Source organism: Giraffa tippelskirchi, chromosome 10 (assembly GCF_054371585.1).
Source record: "Giraffa tippelskirchi isolate mGirTip1 chromosome 10, T2T-mGirTip1v1.2.pri, whole genome shotgun sequence".
NCBI classification, from domain to species: Eukaryota; Metazoa; Chordata; class Mammalia; order Artiodactyla; family Giraffidae; genus Giraffa; species Giraffa tippelskirchi.
Window position 1 is genome coordinate 123,761,425 of NC_137284.1, and position 18,595 is coordinate 123,780,019.

Here is an 18,595-nt window from a genome sequence, read left to right on the forward strand (position 1 = left end):
GTTTCATCTGAAGGATTAGGGACAGACTGAGGATGAATGGTCAGCTCTGAACTCAGACTGCAATAAGAAACAAAAGAAAGGATCCTGATGAAGTCATTGAAGTCTATTGTGGGCATCTGTTTTGCTACTAGTAAAAGAAAAGCTTCATTTTCCTTCCTGCACCGTTGCAGCCTCCAAAGTTGATGCCAAGTGGTGGGCTTCTCAAAGAGATGCCCTTGAAAGAAGTATCATCTGGAAAAATGGTTTATAGCTGATCTTATATATGTGTATATGTGTATCTTAACAGAAATAGAGACACAGATGTAGAGAACAAAGTATGGACACCAAGGGAAGAAGGGGAGGGTGGGATGAATTGGGAGACTGGAATTGACATATATACACTACTATATATAAAATAGATAACAAATGAGAACCTATTGTATAGCACAGGGAACTCTACTCAGTGCTCTGTGGTGACCTAAATGGAAAGGAAATCCAAAAAAGAAGAGGGAATATATGTTTGCATATAGCTGATTCACTTTACTGTACAATAGAAACTAATACAACATTGTAAAGCAAGTATATTCCAAAGAAAATTTTTTAAAAAAAGAAGAAAGAAATACCTTCCCACTTCTCCAATGGCCAGGCCAACTGTAGTGATTCCCCCCGCACCTTCCTCTGTACCCCCAGAGCTCCATGGGGAGTGCAAGAGACAAGAATCCCAAGTCTTGGCTCATCCTGTTACAAACACGAACACGATGGCCAAATACCAGCTTGGTTGGTTGGCTATGGGCTCCTGAGATGCTTTATTTTTTTTCATCAGCCATCAATTTCTTGGGGCAAATGTTTACAATCCCAGTTCATCAGGAAACTCAGTGTCTGGACTCAGTCTTTCTGGGGTTGCCTGCTCCTGATGTCCTCATCCTATTTATTCAGACGGGGAGCTGTCCGGATTGGCCCCGCTGAGAGAGTTGGCATCCAGAGCCGTAATTTACACCATCTATCTCTTTCTGGCGCTTGGGCCTCTGGCAAATTGCATGTCTTGGTGTTGGATTAGTTTGGAATTTAATCATGCATTATTTTCCCTCCAATTAAATTATTTATATATTTGATTAACGTTTTCACTGCCAGGAAGTCAAGTTTTCAGTGAAACCACAAATAAACACAGGCCCGTTGAATTTCAGGCCTGCCTCCTAGGGAATCTGCCTGTCTGTTTGAGTGTTAAGAATTCACTGTGTATTCCTTTTCTTAGCTACTTAGGGTTTTGGTGAGCAAAGAAGAGGTGCTTTTTTCACGCAGTCCCAGGAACATGGTGCAGAGAGGGACATCTGTCTGGCTAACTCCCTCCCTTCATGTCATCATCCCAGGACTTTCACTCTTATTGCTTTTTACTGCCTTCTCTGTGCTCTGGCCCTGAGACATACCTCCTCCTAGTTTTACTTCCTCAGGCTCAAGAGCCAGCCTAACCAAGAATGTCAAGGGTTCTGTTAGCCCAGAAAGGAAACTTTGAAGTCATAGGTTTCAGGAAGAGCAAAACAAATGGCCCACAGGCAAAATCTGGCTACTCCTTGTGTTTATACAGCCCAGGAGCCAAGAATGATTTTTACACTTTTAAATAATTAGAAAAAAGATGTAAAGACTGTCCTAGGATACTTGACAGTTTCAGCATCCGTCAACAGATAGCTGAGCCCATTTATTTGTGTGTTGAAACAGCAGCAGAGGTGAGCGGCCTCGATAGAAACCTTTTGGCCTGCAGAGCCTAAAATATTTACTCTTTGGCTTTTTACAGAAAAAGCCAGTGTAGTTCATCACCCCCATTTTACAGACAGGAAAAATTATGTCCCAGATAGGTGAATTGTCCAAAAGTACATAGCTCATTCGAACTTTGTCTGGGGGCATCTTCCACTGCACCACCTTACCCACCCACCCACCGGCCCCATTCCCATGCTTATGTGGTATGAGCTCTGTCCGAACATGAGCCCTACATGAGTGCCCACTGCAGAGGCCAAAGCGGTTTTTTTAGCAGAGTAAATGTTTAGGACACTTGGACACATAAAGTCTATGATTTCTTGGAATTTTAAGTTTCACCTGAAATCTAGCTTCAGGAAGTGTTTTAAGCTCAAAGATGCCAAATGACACATGGGACCTAGTGTATAGCACAGGGAACTCTGCTCAATATTCTGTAATAACCTAAATAGAAAAAGATTTGAAAAAGAATAGATACATGTATACGTATCACTGAATCACTTTGCTGTACACCTGAAACTAACACAATATTGTTAATCAACCCAACATAAAATAAAAATTAAAGCATAAATAAATAACCTAAATAAGCAGAAAGATGTCTGTGTTTCTTTGAAGTAATTGATTATGTCCTGTGCTCAGTATTTGAACCCTTAAAGACAAACAAGACTGACCTGGTCTCTGCCAACTGAGGTCAGAGAATCTCATTCCAAAAACAGTAACTTGTGGTCTCCATCCAGGTTGGCACTCAAGCAGCTTTGGAAAAACACAAGCATGTTAGACAGGACTTAGGTATACTCTATGGGGCAGAAAGGGAAAATTCCCAAGATGCTAACCTTTTTGAAAGTGAGGTTGCTTCTACGGTCCCGAGGAGTATCTCCTCTGTTCCTCCCCAGATGAGAGAAGGCTGGGTATTGTGGTTACTGATGGGCACTGGATTCCTACCACTGGGATTTTTCGGACATTGTCCAGAGGTCAAGGCTGATGCAACTTGGCCAGGTATTAATCTGAGATGGTTTGCATTTTCCGGGCACTGCTTTCATCAGCCCATTGTCAGCACTGCCATCCCAGCTCAATGGAAGATCCCTCGACTCACTGGTCAGCAGCTTCTACACTTTTGGTTACTAAAGTCTCATCCAGTTTAAACTTATAGCCTCTTGTCCAATCACAGCCTTCTTTCCCTACACCGGCCAGGCTCCCAGCTCAAGGAGGCTGGCAGGCTGTTTGTTTTTCTCCCACCTCACCCATATGAAGGAGGGCACCTCTTTCCTCTCCGCCCAGAGTCTGGCTCCTCCAGCCTGATGGGGAGGACAGGAGGCTTTACTGGCTTCAGGTGGCACCTTCCCTAATGCCAGGCCATTTGGGGCAGGTGTCGTGGTGGGTGCACGTGAGTTCCATGCAGGGGTCTATCTCATAGTCTCCCTGCTGGACACCTGACCCAGTGTGCTGCATTTTAGGTGGGCCCACACTTGGCTACCTCACTGGTTTCCACTGGGCCCCTGGAAGCTCATGCCTTCCTACTACACCGAGCAGTGGCAATGCTGGACTGCTCCTATGTCTGCCTGGCGCATCCGCTCCTGCCTATATGTTCCTCTCCCGGTTCCTCAATGACACCAAGATCTGACCTTCTCTGGGGGCTTCCATCCATCTTTTTTCCCACCCCGTCCTCACCTGCACACCCACCAGGTCTCCACTCATCCTTCAGTCCCACTTTAAATGCCACTCACTGGAGAAACTGACCCAGGTCTTTGGTGCTCCCCAAAGATTTTGGACCCTCTGTTAATTGTTTTTCTAAAGCCCTCTTATTTCCCTTCCTAACACTGATCATGACTATAATTGTACAGTCATTTAAGCCATTATCCATGTCCCTCCAGCAGACTGTAATTTCCTCAGGAAAAGACTCAGGTCTGTCTGAGTCCACAGCACAGGACCTGATATGCAGCAGTACTCAGTACACACATGTCAATATGTGGGGATAGATGAAATGTTGCGATCACTGAGTACTTCTTTTATTCCCTTCGGCAAGATGGGGTTCACATTTGGACATCATTCCAATCATTCACCTGACATCATTCCAATCACTGACCTCTGGACAATGTCCGAAAAATCCCAGTGGTAGTTATTTTGCATTCTCGATACTCTATTATTTTAAAGTAATATAGCATCTCCATTAAAATCTTACTGTATGGATACTGGGTAAAATGCAGTTAAAGTAAGTCAGGCAAAAGCATCAAGTATAAATTCTTTGCTCCAGAGAAAGTTCAGTGTCTCACCTAAGCCAATCAAGCCAACAGATATTTATGGAGGACTTGCCAAGTACCAGAGCCACCTCTCAGTGGCTGAGAATACGAAACCAAAAGATGTGGGTCCTGACTCAAGGAGTTAACTAAACCCAAATCCTCAGGTCATATTCCAATTTTAACTTTCCCTGTCTCTTTCCTCCTTCCCTTCTTTCTTCCCTCCCTCTCATCTTTCCTTCTTTTTCTTTCATGTCTTCATCCAAGGAGCTTAATGTCTAATAACATGGAAAATAGCTGAACCAAGAGCAGTCTTTATGGAGGGGATTTGTGTGACCGTTAATTGTTTTCCCCAGAAAGGAGACTTCGTACAACCCTTCTGTATCATGTGGGCTTAATGATTGGGCTTCTGTACCTTTCTGGGACAGTCTTGGGCGATGTCAAAAGACCACAGACATGTTCTTCAAGCAAACATTTAAAGGTGGCTGACACATCTGTTCTCTTCATCCATGTATGTGCCCCTGTATCACTTTAAAAAATATATATTATTGTAGTATAGTTGCTTTACAATATTGTGTTAGTCTCTTCTGTACAGCAAAGTGAATCAGCTCTGAGTATCCATGCGGGCATACGTGCTAAGTTGCTTCAGTCATTTCCAACTCTGTGAGAGCCTGCCAGGCTTCTCTGTCCATGAGATTCTCCAGGCAAGAATACTGGAGTGGGTTGCCATGCCCTTCTCTAGGGGATCTTCCCAACACAGAGATCAAACCCGAGTCTCTTATGTCTCCTGCAATGGTAGGTGGGTTCTTTACCACTAGCGCCACCTAGGAAGCCAGGTAAGTATTTATGAAAGTGAAAAGAAAGTGAAAGGCGCTCAGTCGTGTCTGGCTCTTTTGCGACCCTGTGGACTATACAGTCCATGGAATTCTCCAGGCCAGAATACTGGAGTGGGTAGCTGTTCCCTTCTCCAGGGGATCTTCCCAACCCAGGGATTGAACCCAGGTCTCCCGCATTGCAGACAGATTCTTTACCAGCTGAGCCATCAGGGAATTCCAAGTATACATACACATATGTGTGTGTGTGTGTGTGTGTGTATACATATATATATATATATACACCCCCTCTTTTTTGGATTCCCTTCTCATTTAGGTCACCACAGAGCACCGAGTAGAGTTCCCTGTGCTACACAGTTAGGTTCTCATTAGTTATCTATTTCATGTAGAGTAGTGTATACATGTCAGTCCCAATCTCCCAATTCATCCAGTCCCCTGTCCCCCTTGGTGTCCATGTGTGCGTTCTCTACATCTATGTCTCTAGACTACCATACAGAGTGAAGTCAAAAAGAGAAAAGTATTGTATAACATCACTTATGTATGGAATCTAGAAAAATGATACAGGTGACCTTGTTCCCAGCATCACTGTTAAGAAACTGTCATCCTGAGGACAGTTAGCTTTTTACAGAAAACACACAACTGCCTATCAGGGGATTGTGATGCTGTGATGAACCGGAGTGATTCTCTATGGGTTCTTCTTCATGTGCAGAGCTTGTGAAAGGATCTTGGTTGTCTGCCTGCACCCTGGGCCATATCACCTGCTCTCTCCTGCTTCTCCGGCTTTCTGAGAGTTGTTCTAGCAGAGCACACCGTGATCACTTTTCTCTGCCTTCATCCAGTTTTAAACTACCAACACAACACAACAGACTGCTTTCTTTTTTTTTTTTTTTCCTTACAGCAGCCGACCGCCTAGTGGAGTAACTGGGCAAGGCTGAGTGATGGTGGAATTTTACCCCCACACCCCCAGAGAACACTCAGTTAGGACCCAGAGCCTCATCAAGAAAGTAATTAAACGCTGTGTCACTGCTACGTGGCCCAGGAAACCCAGAGGAGGTTTCTCTCACTGCACAAATTTTTTGGTGGTGTTTCTATGTATGTGTGGGCAAGGGTTCACAAATGCCTTGAATTAAGGCAGATAAAGTACGGGGCAAACAGAGAATAAACCGAGAGGATAAACCTAGGGCACAAATTTCCCCCATCATCCATGACTGAACATTATCTTACTAGAGCAGACCTAAGTTTGATCCAAATTAAGAACCACCTCTTTTGGTGTATCTGTAGGTTGCACCTGTCTCCCAGTTGTAGGACATTTGATGTATGAATCCAAGAAACTCTATTAGTATACAATGGGATTCTAAAACTTTGAATCGGAATTCAGAAAAATTTCAGGGACATTCAACTTCATTTTTTAAAACCAAACTCACAGAATTCTACAGCTGGAAAGAACCTTAGAAACTAGGGGATTCGTTCCTTTATTTTGTGCTGGAGGATAGCACAGACCCTCAGAGACTAAGCGTTTTGTTGACAATCACCTGGCCTTCATTTTCAGAGTCAAGTTCATTTCTCTGTGATCCCTATCAAAAGAATGATCTCACTGATTGGAACTAAAGTGCCATTTGAAAAAGTGCTTTGGTTTTTCTCATTCCTTGTTACAGACGTGTGTGTGTGTGTGTGTGTGTGTGCGTGTGCGCACGCGCGCGCACCCTCCCTGCAGTCTTGAGCCACATCACTAGCCCAGGTGCTACCCAAGGCCTGAAGAAGGTGAGAGCTGGAGGTCCCCTCTGTGGTCACTTCACCTTGACCCCACTTGGCAGGTGAAAGATAGCAGAGGCCCAGAGAGGACATGTGTGCCTCACCCCTTTTCACAACTCCTGTCTTCTGTTGCCCTTGCAGTACCTTTTCCAGGACTCCAAAGCTTCTTCCAAATCCTGTCACCCTTGCTAGTTAAAAAAAGTGTCTCTCCACAGTTGGTAAGAGCAAACTGACTTAAGAAATGTACTAACCAGAACAGAATTGTCTGCCATATGGGAAAGGTACCGTGGAGCTTTTAGGACTTAAGGTTAGGGGATTTGGGGCCCTCTGTTATGTTGCCTGCAGAAAAAATTGTACATTTCCATTTGATTTCTCTCTTTTTTTCCCCCAAACCCAGCATATAAATAATGACCACATCCATGGAGAGAAGAAGGAGTTTGTGTGCCGGTGGCTAGACTGCTCGAGAGAACAGAAACCCTTCAAAGCCCAGTATATGTTGGTGGTGCACATGCGCAGGCACACGGGGGAGAAGCCTCACAAATGCACTGTGAGTCCTGGGTGGGGGGGAGGGGGCGGGATCTCCACTGAGAGGGCGTCTTGCACCCGTGGGTCCTTCGTCTTACTCCGAGAACCAGAACCGTGCCAGCTGATGAGTGGTGGGAGAAGAGGGTTGGAGCGCTGTTTGTGGTAGACTCCCGGGGCTTGGAGAGGGGACAGGAGGGAAGAATTAGAGAAAGAACGCTGACAGCTGAGCTCTGAGAGATAGTGGAAGGAAGTGTCCTAGACCCACCCTGTCCAACATGGTGGCCTCAAGACCACGTGCTTTGGAGATGTGACTGGGCAATCAAGGAGCTGATTTTTTTTCAATTTTTATCTAATGAAACACTTGGCTAACAGCAACTGAGTCAGCCCAGCTCTGCAGAGTAGCCGGTGGGCATGTCACAGCAGGGAGCAGCCATCTAGCACTGGGAATGAACATGGGGTCTGTCACATCAGAGCCGTGGAGGGCTCAGGGAAGGCACAGGGAAAGGCCAGTTTCAACTTGAAAAACTTCAGTTGACTTTTTAAAAATATAACCTGTATGGCTTTAGATTTTTCCTCGGCCCTCCCCCCCAGCACCCCCTTGTCCTCCAGTCTGTCACCATGGCCCAGTACAGACCTAAGAGCAGGAGGCTAAGCTTTCCTTCACTAAGGTGCCCGCCAGGCACACTCAGGACTGAGCCTTGGTACTTTACATCTTAAAGGGCCTTTACAAACAGGATCAAATTCCCTGTCTTTGTAGGGACACAAAGCCATATTAATGAACTTTGTGCTGAATCTGAAATCAGTGGGAATTCAAGGAGATCCCTGAGCAGATAATGAAACCCATTGTCCACATTGAGTGGCCTATTAAAAAAAAAAAAAGTCCTTGGATTTTTACTAGCACTGAAAATGCTTTCTCTCGAATTGCCCTGAGCGCACCATCTGAATCCCAATAAAGGCAGAGTTTAGTGGACTTTTGTTCCTTAGTTTTGAAAAGCTGCCGACCCTCCAAACGTCCGTCTTTCATTCACTTGGAGCAAGTGAGAGGCAGAAGTTGTCATTGTGTGGGGTCATCCATATTTACCTGTCGTCCTCAGTTTGAAGGTTGCACAAAGGCCTACTCGAGACTCGAAAACTTGAAAACACACTTGAGATCTCACACTGGAGAGAAACCATATGTCTGTGAGCACGAAGGATGCAACAAGGCTTTCTCTAATGCCTCCGATCGCGCCAAGCACCAGAACAGGACACATTCCAATGAGGTAAGGCTCCTCCGGGAGACGCCTGTTGGGTCCAGAGCTCGGGGAGGTGGGGGGCAGGGAGTGGAAATAAGGAAGAATCTTCTGGGGAATATACTTGGAGACGTGAGCCTGTTCCATTGTAGTTTCCTCTGGCCACTCCCAGCATGAGTGGATGTTAATGCTGCAGGTGAAGGCTTGGGGGTCCTCAGAGGAAGGGCTGAAACCTGGTCTTCGATGAGAGAGACAAGCTGAGGAAGGGGGACCAAGTTTCCTGTTGTTCAGTACTGCCACCTACTGGTCAAACAGTAGGAGCATTTAACTTGGAATTGTACCCACTCACTCTGCCTGGAATAGCAGGAATGCGTTTGAAGGACGGTGACCCTGGAAGCACTAAGGAGAGACTGAGAAGAGAGGTGTTGACAGCTGACAGCTTACTGCTAAGACAGCCACTTTTATTTGCTTTCTCCAGGTGGTATCTTCAAATGCATGATATCAAAAAAGACTTCTGCACAGCAACCTGACTTGGCTAAATAGGATTTCCAGACAGTCTAAATTCCAAAGGGTCTTGGAAGCTTATTTTCAGAAACCCAGAATGGTTTCTAGTCAATTATTTAAGATAATATATTGAGTAAAGCTTCAGGGGTTTCCTGTTGTGTTGTTGTTAGTTTGAGGTATTTATCCCCCACACATTTCAGAGAAGCGTTAAGAATAAATGAAAATGGTTTCTAATTCACTTTGCTTACATTTTAACTAGCTTTTGCCTGCAGATCTCCAGCTTCTCCTTGAAGGTCTAGCTCAGATTCTGCCTCTCTCTGTGAAACCTTCTCTTGAATGAATTCAGAGATTAACACAAAGGCTTCCCACATCTGTGGTGGAAATAGGCTAGCTAACCAGAATTTGTTCACGAGATGTAGTTCTGCCCCACAGAGTGGGTCATCCGTTTGCTTGAAATCGTGTGAGAGAGGGAACATTTTGACCTTGGTGTGACTCTCATCTGACCCCACAAGGTACCAGTCAGGCCCTTCGTGATCTTCCAGAGAAGAGCTGGAAGAGGGAATTGGTTAAAGTGCACCATTCAGCTCACTGGCCACTGGCTTGAAGGTGGCAGAGATGGCCCTCACCAAGTTTCCTTCCAGCTGAACTGACAAAGGAAAAGTATCTCAAAGGGGTTTCACCTCACTCTACAAAAGCACTCTCGCACATTAACTCACACACATGAGTTCACCTATACAGACCCTAGTGGAATAAAGAAACCTGAGTCCTTTGGGATCTATAATATTGATCTGCTGTTTGCAGATGTTTTAGACAAGATACCGCACCTCCATTTTTTTTTTTTTTTTAATGTCAAAAATGCTTTTACGATGTGTGGTGAAAGTGAAAGTCGCTCAGTTGTGTCCGACTCTTTGCGACCCCATGGACTATACAGTCCATGAAATTCTCCAAGCCAGAATACTGGAGTGGGTAGCCCTTCCCTACTCCAGGGAATCCTCCCAACCCAGAGATTGAACCCAGGTGTCCTGCATCACAGGTGGATTCTTTACCAGCTGAGCCACAAATTGTAATCCAATGTACTTGTTTTGTACAAAGTTTTAGGGGGTCTGAAATAGACAGATCCATAGAGACAGAAAGACTGGTAGCTGCCACAAGCTGGGGGGAGGAGGAATAGGGGTGACTGAAAATAGGTACAGGGTTTCTTCTTGGGATGCTAAAAATATTCTGTAACATGACAGTGGTAACAATTACACAAGACTGTGAATATGCTAAATGCCACTGGACTCTGCCGTTTAAAAGGGTTTTCTTTATAGTATGTGAATTATGTTGGGTTGGCCAAAATGTTCATTTGGGTTTTTCCATATGGACTTTCCATACAAATCTTTGGCCAACCAAATATCTCAATTTAAAATGTTTTAGGGGATTTGATTAACTTAACCTAGAATTTAATTAATCTATTTATATTTCATATACTTAGGTACAATTATGACCAGAAACTTAGAAGGCATACATTCCTATAGAGTCTCTCCTGTTATTGTGGAGCCAGTTGGGCACTGAGAATGTTAGAACTTCAGCAATGAGTAGATATAAACATGCTTACTTGAGTTTTTATCTTTTTATGAGCTTCAAATGTGTGCCCACATCTGTTTGCTTTAATGAAATGCATTATAATGGAGCTTGAATTCTTCTGTGCATTAGAAAGTGCAATGTTGTATGAGAGTTGAATATCCATCATGAGGTTAAAATGTATCTTGGTCAACAGTATCTTTCACCAAAATGGAGCGATTTACCTGAATTAAATGATTAACATTGACCATAAACACATAAGTAAAATTTTATTCACAATCACGTAAATCATTTTTCTCCGTTCCATGAATAGAGAAAGCCCTCAGCTTTGCCTATGAATGATAGACAGTTTCAGATACGTCAAAATTAAGTGTGTCTAGGAAATCCAGATTTGTATGATCAATCACCCATAGACAAATCCAGATGTCTTCTTTCATGTATTTGTCCTCTTATTTGTATCTTCATCTTTTCTCTGAACAAATATTGATAGATGGTTATCTGGCAAGCAGGTTGCTATTCTGGATGAGGCAGATGGTGTGGAACAGAATAGGAAGCAATTCCCATTTGGGGAAGCTAATCTAGCTCTCACCCCCGTGGCTGTCCTGCCTATGTAGGGCCACTGAACCATTGCAGTGGCCTCTGACCAGGCTCCCTACTCCAGAACATGGAGCTCCTGTTCCACCCCAAACCAGATGAAGCCAGTTTCCTTGAGCTCTGATTTGGTTGTATCTCCCTATCCAGAAAGTTCCAGAGCCTCCATCTTTCCTAGGAAAAGTTTAGACATCTTATGCCTGTATTGGATTGGCCAAGAAAATGTTTTTCTGTAAGATACTTTCTGAACTTTTTGGCCAACCCCATATCTGCTTTCACCTGCTCAACCCCAGTCTTCCTTTTCCGCAATCCCTTGACCTCTCACCATGATGAACATGAACACAACCTTCCAGACAGCATGCCCGCATGCCTGGCGTGGTCCTACTATTGGACCTTTGCTCTGGATACTTTTTTTTTTTTTGCATTCTCTTCCCTCATTTTTATCCTTCAGCATCTTGTTCATCTTTCAGGACCCAACTACAACACCTTTTCTTAATCAAAGCTCTGTTTATCAAGCACTTATTATGTGCCCCATATCACATCATGGTAAGCACTATGTATACATGGTCAGATTTAGTTCATACCCTGACCCCCATGACCCAGATACAGAAATTTGATGATTGATGCCTTCCACCATCTTCCCAATGAAAGAATGATTCCCCTCTGTCCATATCCTTCTTAGCATCCACACTTTTCATATTTTCCATTCTTTGAGATTTAATCCTGTCATATATAAAACTGTGCTCACAGAGTCTTATATCTAGTAGGGATCATTAAATGTTTATCTAAAATTTTATTTGGATAAATTCTACAAAGTCAAGCAGAATGAAAGTGTTCACAAAGTATCTTTCAGTTCAGGGAGTCAAAAAGGCAATCATGGTGCCAAAATTTAAATGTCTAGGACAGGAAATAATGGATAAGTTAGAACCCTGACAACATTTATCTTTACCTACACTTAGATTGCACTTCAGTCATTAATCAGAACAGAATTTGGGGGCCAGTCTTCATCAAGTAGTTAGTGTTTGTTGTGAAGTGTTGTTTCCTGACCTTGTGTGCTTGGAGATTTTTGTAGGTGGCTATTGTTTATGTGCACATACCAGGGCACATGGGCAACACATGTACTTGTTGGTCCTAGAAATGCAGGAGCTGATGAATATTAGTAGATTCATTCCATCTCTAGCTGTGTCCTCATTTCCAAATTAACCCATGATACACACACGCAGACATCTATGGGAAGAATAATTCTTCAAACCTGGAATGCTGGCCTGGCTTTGTGCTCCCTCTCCCCGCCCCAGACATTGCTGGCCCTGTCACAGCAGTGCAGTGAGCCAGCAGAGGGCCAAGGTCAGACACTATACAGTAATAGCACTAATCGTCAGAGCCATTCTTCTGTCCCTAATGCATAGAATTTGATGTGCTCATTTCATTATACATATATATGCTGCAAATCACACAAGCTCCTGAAGAGAAGTAATTTGTAGTTAATGGGAATCAATTCAACCCAAAATTATCTCAAATTTGGAGGTGAGGTCTCTCAGCATTCTAGAATCTTTACCTTATTCCATTAGGGCATGCCATAATTTTAGGCAGCACTCAGTCTGTTCTTGGGCTTTTAGTGGAAAAGCATCATTCTATAAGACAGGGACTCTTTTTTAATCCAATGGATACATTACATTAATCATGTCTTTCATGACTATTGTTTATCTAATAGCTCATCTCCTGATATATACAGATGTAAATATAGACTCATATAAGCATCCATGAATATATTACATTTCAAATGAAGTAAACAGAATCACAGTTCTGATGTTGGTTATGAATATAACACCAGCAGTTCTGTGATGTGAGTAAATATTCAACCATAAGGGTCCATATAATTTTTGATGACTATAGGTTTGACTACTGACCCACACAGAAAATGAAATTAGCATGAAATAATTTCTAGACCTTAGTACCCAGGAGCAGAGCCTCACCTAGAAATACTCATCTCCAGAATTACATCTACCAGCCCTCATCGGTTTATGAGTGAGCATTTGTGGATACTCTAACAGGGCTTAGGACTTTATAGATCAGAAAGGTTCTGGATATTCTGAGCCCTGAACACCCCCACATAGTTGTATCACAACCCAAAGGATCATATTTTAGTGATATCTAACCTAAGAGAGGCTACAGCAATTTTTAAAAACATTTATTCATTTATTATTTATTTGTCTGCACCGGGTCTTAGTTGCAGCATGCAGGATCTTCAATCTTTGTTGTGGCATGTGGGCTCTAGGTCCCTGATCTAGAGCCCCCTGCATTGGGAGCACAGAGTCTTAGCCACTGGACCACCAGGGAAGTCCCAGGCAATTACTATTGTTATTATTATTTTTTACTATGTCGATGTGTAAAGAGCACATTTTAAAAGGTGGAAGAGGGATTTTTAGGTCTGAGAAACAGGAATTCGTAAGAAATGTCTTCACACAAGCTCTCCCCAAAGATGTGTAGCATTCTTCTTATGAAAGGATGGGTGTCTTTTAAGCCTTCTTCTTTTATCATCACCATCAGCATCACCACCATCATCATCATCAAATTATCTTGGACACCATGTGACCCCATGACACTTCTTCCTACTCACAGAATACATTTTTCCAGGAGCACAAACACAATTTACATGTTCTAAGCTCTCCCTGTGTGTGTGTGTGTGTGTGTGTGTGTGTGTGTGCACACGTGCACACATACACTCAGTTGTGTACTACTCTTTGTGACCCCATGGATTGCAGCCCACCAGGCTCCTCTGTCCATGGAATTTTCCATGCAAGAATTCTGGAGTGGGTTGCCATTTCCTACTCCAGGGGATCTTCCTGACCCAGGGATCAAATCCATGTCTCTTGTATTGCCTATATTGGTAGGTAGATTCTTTATCACTGTGCTACCTAAGATTCCCAAGCTCTCCCTGAGCACTCTCTAAAATAGTAATGTGTTCAAGCTAGATTCCGTGGACCCCAAACTATGTCCAAATAGTCTTTATTAAACCACTGCACCATTTAGGGGGTTTTGAATACCTCAAAACCTTGTGATCATGCTTTGAAATAATTAAAAATATAATGACGAGCCACAAGAGACTGTTGGGCCATAATGAAGAGCCACAAGAGACTGTTGGGCTGGGGATAATCACTTTGATAACAATCTGTTCTTTCATTGTTGGGGCATTTGCCAGAAACCATATGTGTGCAAAATCCCTGGCTGCACCAAGCGGTACACAGACCCCAGCTCCCTCCGGAAACACGTGAAGACTGTGCATGGCCCAGAGGCTCATGTCACCAAGAAGCAGCGTGGGGACGTGCATCCCCGGCCCCCGCCCCCACGAGATTCCGGCGGCCACTCACAGTCTAGGTCACCTGGCCGGCAGACTCAGGGAGCCCTCGGGGAGCAGAAGGACCTCAGCAACACTACCTCAAAGCGGGAAGAATGCCTCCAAGTGAAAACGGTCAAGGCGGAGAAGCCCATGGTATGTCACTCGCTTTCCTTCTGATTGTCCCAGGTCTCTAAAGGGGCCAGGTAGGGTGCTGAGTCGGGGGAGGACCACATCACCCCTGTCCTCACTGGAATCCACTGTTTGATTTAAGGAGGTCAGAGCTCATTGATCTCAATTGCTTACCCCAGCTCAGAAAAGAGATTTGAGGTTTCCTAACTGCTTTTTCTAAATCGATCTGGAAGTTGTGGCAGGTAGACACACACCACTAACCACATTTTCAGGAGGCCTCTAACATAGAGAATTATTCATTGGGTCCCTCTATAAGCATGTTTTCTGACTTCTTTGCCTTGATGACCCCAAGAGAAATAAGCCATGCATGCATGCTGAGTCGCGTCAGCTGTGTCCAACTCTTTGTGACCCTGTGGACCACAGCCCACCAGGCTCCTCTGTCCATGGGATTCTCTAGGCAAGAATACTGGAGTGGGGTGCCATGCCCTTCTCCAGGGGATCTTTCTGACTCAGGGATCGAACTCGTGTCTCTTATGTCTTCTGCATTGGTAGGTGATTTTTGTACTACTAGCACCACCTGAAGTAAGCCATGGTCCCTGTTCTTTAGAGGTCTGCAGTCCAGTGGGATAGGCAGACCAAGAAAGCTTGGGTAATAGGGCTCTAAGACAAGTCTGGGTGCGAGCATTCAGAGCGGAGCTAACAGGGTGCACTTGACGATGCCATGGGAGGGGCAGAGGGCAGGTGGCTGCCAAGTGCAACACTCAGAGCAGGGACGGAATGTGTGCAGGGGTCCAGGACCTGGCACCGCCAAACACGAGTCATGGGGCCCCAGGGGAATGTGCCGGAGTAAAAAGAGGGGAAAATATAAAGGGATTTTTTTAAATTTTTTCTGAATTTTTAGAAACGACAACTCCCGTGCCAATCTAGAGATTAGTTGATAGACTTGAGACTGTATGTAAAATGATTCCTGAAACAAGGAGGTGGAAAGCAAGGGAGGGATTTGAAAAATGTCATCGACAAAAATCTTACAGTTTGATGACAAATAGGACACATGGATTAAGCTGTTGGTGGGGCTTCTTTCAGACTTCACTTGGTGATTTTTGCCTTATGCATGGGCCAGAATAAAATAGCTAAAATTTTCCCAAAGACAAAATGAAAAGAGTAGCAATCAGAGGAGATTTAGTTCATCTGTATTTGGCATATATATAAGGAGTCAGCTCTGTGTTTTGAGTTCTAGTCTGTCCACTCTTTGGATGTGGAAGAAATGTACTAGATAAGTCACGTGCTTAGACTTCCACATGCATGGGAATGATCAGGCAGGCAGGTTTCTACTCAGTGTAAGGAATCATTTTCATAAAATTAGAAAAGTCCAGGAATTGGATGGACATCCTGTGAATTCCTGAGTGATGTCACGTGTAGCCAGTACGTACGGGCAGGAACTAATACGCATATGACTTAATTGCATTTTAGTGACTAACTGAGTTTGTCTTTAAACTCTTAAGAGTCTTAACAAGTGACATTAGGTCTAGCCAAAAATCATGCAAATAAGCTCTCCAGATGTATCGTTATTTCCCTGTGGATAGCTGTACTTTGCTTTTAAAAAACACCTTACTAAGAAGTTTATATATGTGTTATAACTGATCCCTGTACATTTAAATTTATCAGTTCATAAGCTGTATTTATACACTTTTGGGGGAGGAGTATTTATCAATTTCTTAAAATAAAGTCCACCTGTATAAAAATTGTGCAAAAGATTCAACCATTTATCCTTAATGTTTACTGAAACAAAGAAAGTGAATCTGTGGTCTCCTAGATAATGTCATTGAAAGACAATGATTTATATTTTTAGGACATCCTGTGAGCTCAGAGTCCCTGGTACCTTTTATGTACATCCTTAGCAAAAAAGAAGGAAAGAAAGAAAACTTATCACTTCTCCAAACACTCATTATTTAAAAAGAAAATCGGTAGAAATAAAAACGTACAGCGATTTTGCTCAGTGACATCTGAGATGCTCCAAGATGTGAAATATTTTATGAGACATAGATATATTGATATAGAAGCAAACTGCTGGAAAGAGATCACAGATATTGAGACTAGGTCCCATATTCTACAGGTGTGGAAACAGAGGCTCAGTGAGGTTAATAAATTAATCAAATTTACACAGGAGACTTTTTTATGTATATGTGCCCACACATGTAAATATGAGTAGGTATCTTCATAGACATAGTTACTGAAGCATGTGAGATTTACATTTCTAATATTCTTTCTTTAAAAACTTGTCTTTGATTTGTTCATCACGCTATAAATTAAATTCTTTCTTCTTTTTTTCTGATTACTCCAACATCTCTTCTGTGTAATGCTCCTAAATGTCTTGTTCTCACTTCCTAAGGACAGTGGGTAATAAGGTGAGGGAATTTTGGCTTCTCTGCTCTCTTTGTTTTGTTTTCATTTTGACATATAGCTTTTTATTTTTTTTCATTTTCTTTAGTCTTTGTCCTTTGTGATACCTTTGGTAGTGAACATTTCTCAGATATGTTTCCAACACAGAAGTAATGTGTTTTAAACATTCAGCATGTGAAAATGTGGAGTTAGATGTTGAAATTCATCGTTCTATTTGTCTAGGATTCCATACTAAATCACACTGGGGCCGACCAAGCAGATGTTCTCAAAGACCATTTTAACTGGCATGTTGACTAGTGTAAATTTATTCTTGGACCAGACATGCACCACCTTCTTAGAGCAAGAACTGGATATACTTGTTGGCAATCTAACCTGTATTGAACTGTCTGGGGTCCTTTAAGGATTTTCTAATTGTAGATGCATGAGAGCCTTCTTCCAGGCCATGCGGAAACGTGAGTCTGCACCCTTCCACAGAGAAGTGTGTGTACATACACGCAGATTCACACACACGCATACTGATTTGACAGTCCGAGAGGAAAAGTCATTCAAAGCCCTGGATGATCTAAGTTCTCTGCAAAGGAGCAGGTGGTCTGGCCCTTCAGTACTCTCCAGAAGCAAAAATAAGCCAGGCTTCCTGCATTCATGATCACATTTGTGCATCTTATTTTTCTCTGCTTGGTTGCCCAGGACGCACTTTGTGTACCATGTGGTGCTCACTTAGAAAGTGTTCATTTCCTTGGGTGTGTGTACTGTGGTCTCGGAAAAAGTGTGACAGTTTCCACGGAAATGACATGTATCCAGAGCCCCTTTTGACAGCATTGTGGTTCCACCTGAGACCATAGCCGTGTGTACCAGAGGGTGTGTAGTTCTCTCTCCCTGCTCATGGGCTGCTGTCAGACTCCAGTTGCTAGGTAACACCAGAGAGAGTGCTATAGAGGAACAGAAGTGAGGCCAGGCCAGGAGTCTAGGTCATCACACTGTTCACTTTGTAACTTTGGGCAGTCACTGAACTTCTCTGAACATCACTTTTCTTATCTCTACGAAAAGGATTCAACTGTTTATCCACCAGGGCACCACTGGAATTTTAGACGGGCCAGGTCCAGGTTGGGCAGACTGCTCAGTGCAAGCCAGAATGCTCCCAAATGTAGACACAATGGGCTGTCCGCATGGTCAGGGGCCCCTGGAGGTGGGTCTTTCCCTGAGAACCTAATGGACTAGATGAAGTTCCCAGGAGTTGAAGAACTGGCTTGCTAAGTCCACTTGGTTGGGGTTAGGGAAACCTGGCTGTATTCTCCTAGTGCAAGGCCAGGTGCCCACTGGGGACTGGAAGGTGCCTGTGACTTCCCCAGAGACTCCTTTCTGTCTACAGCAGAAAATAAGTGACTGAAGTTTTCCCTGTTACAACTGCTTTTACATATATCCCCCTACTTGGAGTTTTACAGAGCAGGAAAATGTAGAAGGAATGGACAGAGATTACAGAGCTTGGGGAACCAAACCTGAACCGTAAAGAGGGACTGGTTGGAGGGGAGGTAACATGTGTTCCTGACATATATATCCTGAGGACTAAAGCATTTATACTAATAACCACAAATACTCTCCAAGCCAATTAATTACTACCTGTTATCCAGGTCTTTTTGAACTTTGTGTGCTTTCAGGGCTTCACTCTTAATTTCCACAACAATCCTTAGGATAAATAAATTGTCCCCACTTTCTGGATAAGGAAACTGAGGTTTAGAGTGGCTAAGTAATTTGCCCAAAGGCTAAAGTCATGGA

The 18,595-nt window shown here is 43.5% G+C and overlaps 1 protein-coding gene across 5 annotated transcripts in view; it reads left to right on the forward strand.

Annotated features, from left to right (window-relative positions):
- The window catches only part of GLI3 (GLI family zinc finger 3), a 306,186-nt gene that overhangs the window by 280,353 nt on the left and 7,238 nt on the right, over positions 1-18,595 (forward strand). For all 5 annotated transcript variants that reach the window (XM_081531099.1, XM_081531098.1, XM_081531097.1 and 2 more), the window contains 3 exons: positions 6,942-7,091; positions 8,164-8,328; positions 14,156-14,446. In XM_081531099.1, the coding sequence (XP_081387225.1) occupies positions 6,942-7,091; positions 8,164-8,328; positions 14,156-14,446 (606 nt within the window). The remainder of the gene's footprint in view (positions 1-6,941; positions 7,092-8,163; positions 8,329-14,155; positions 14,447-18,595) is intronic.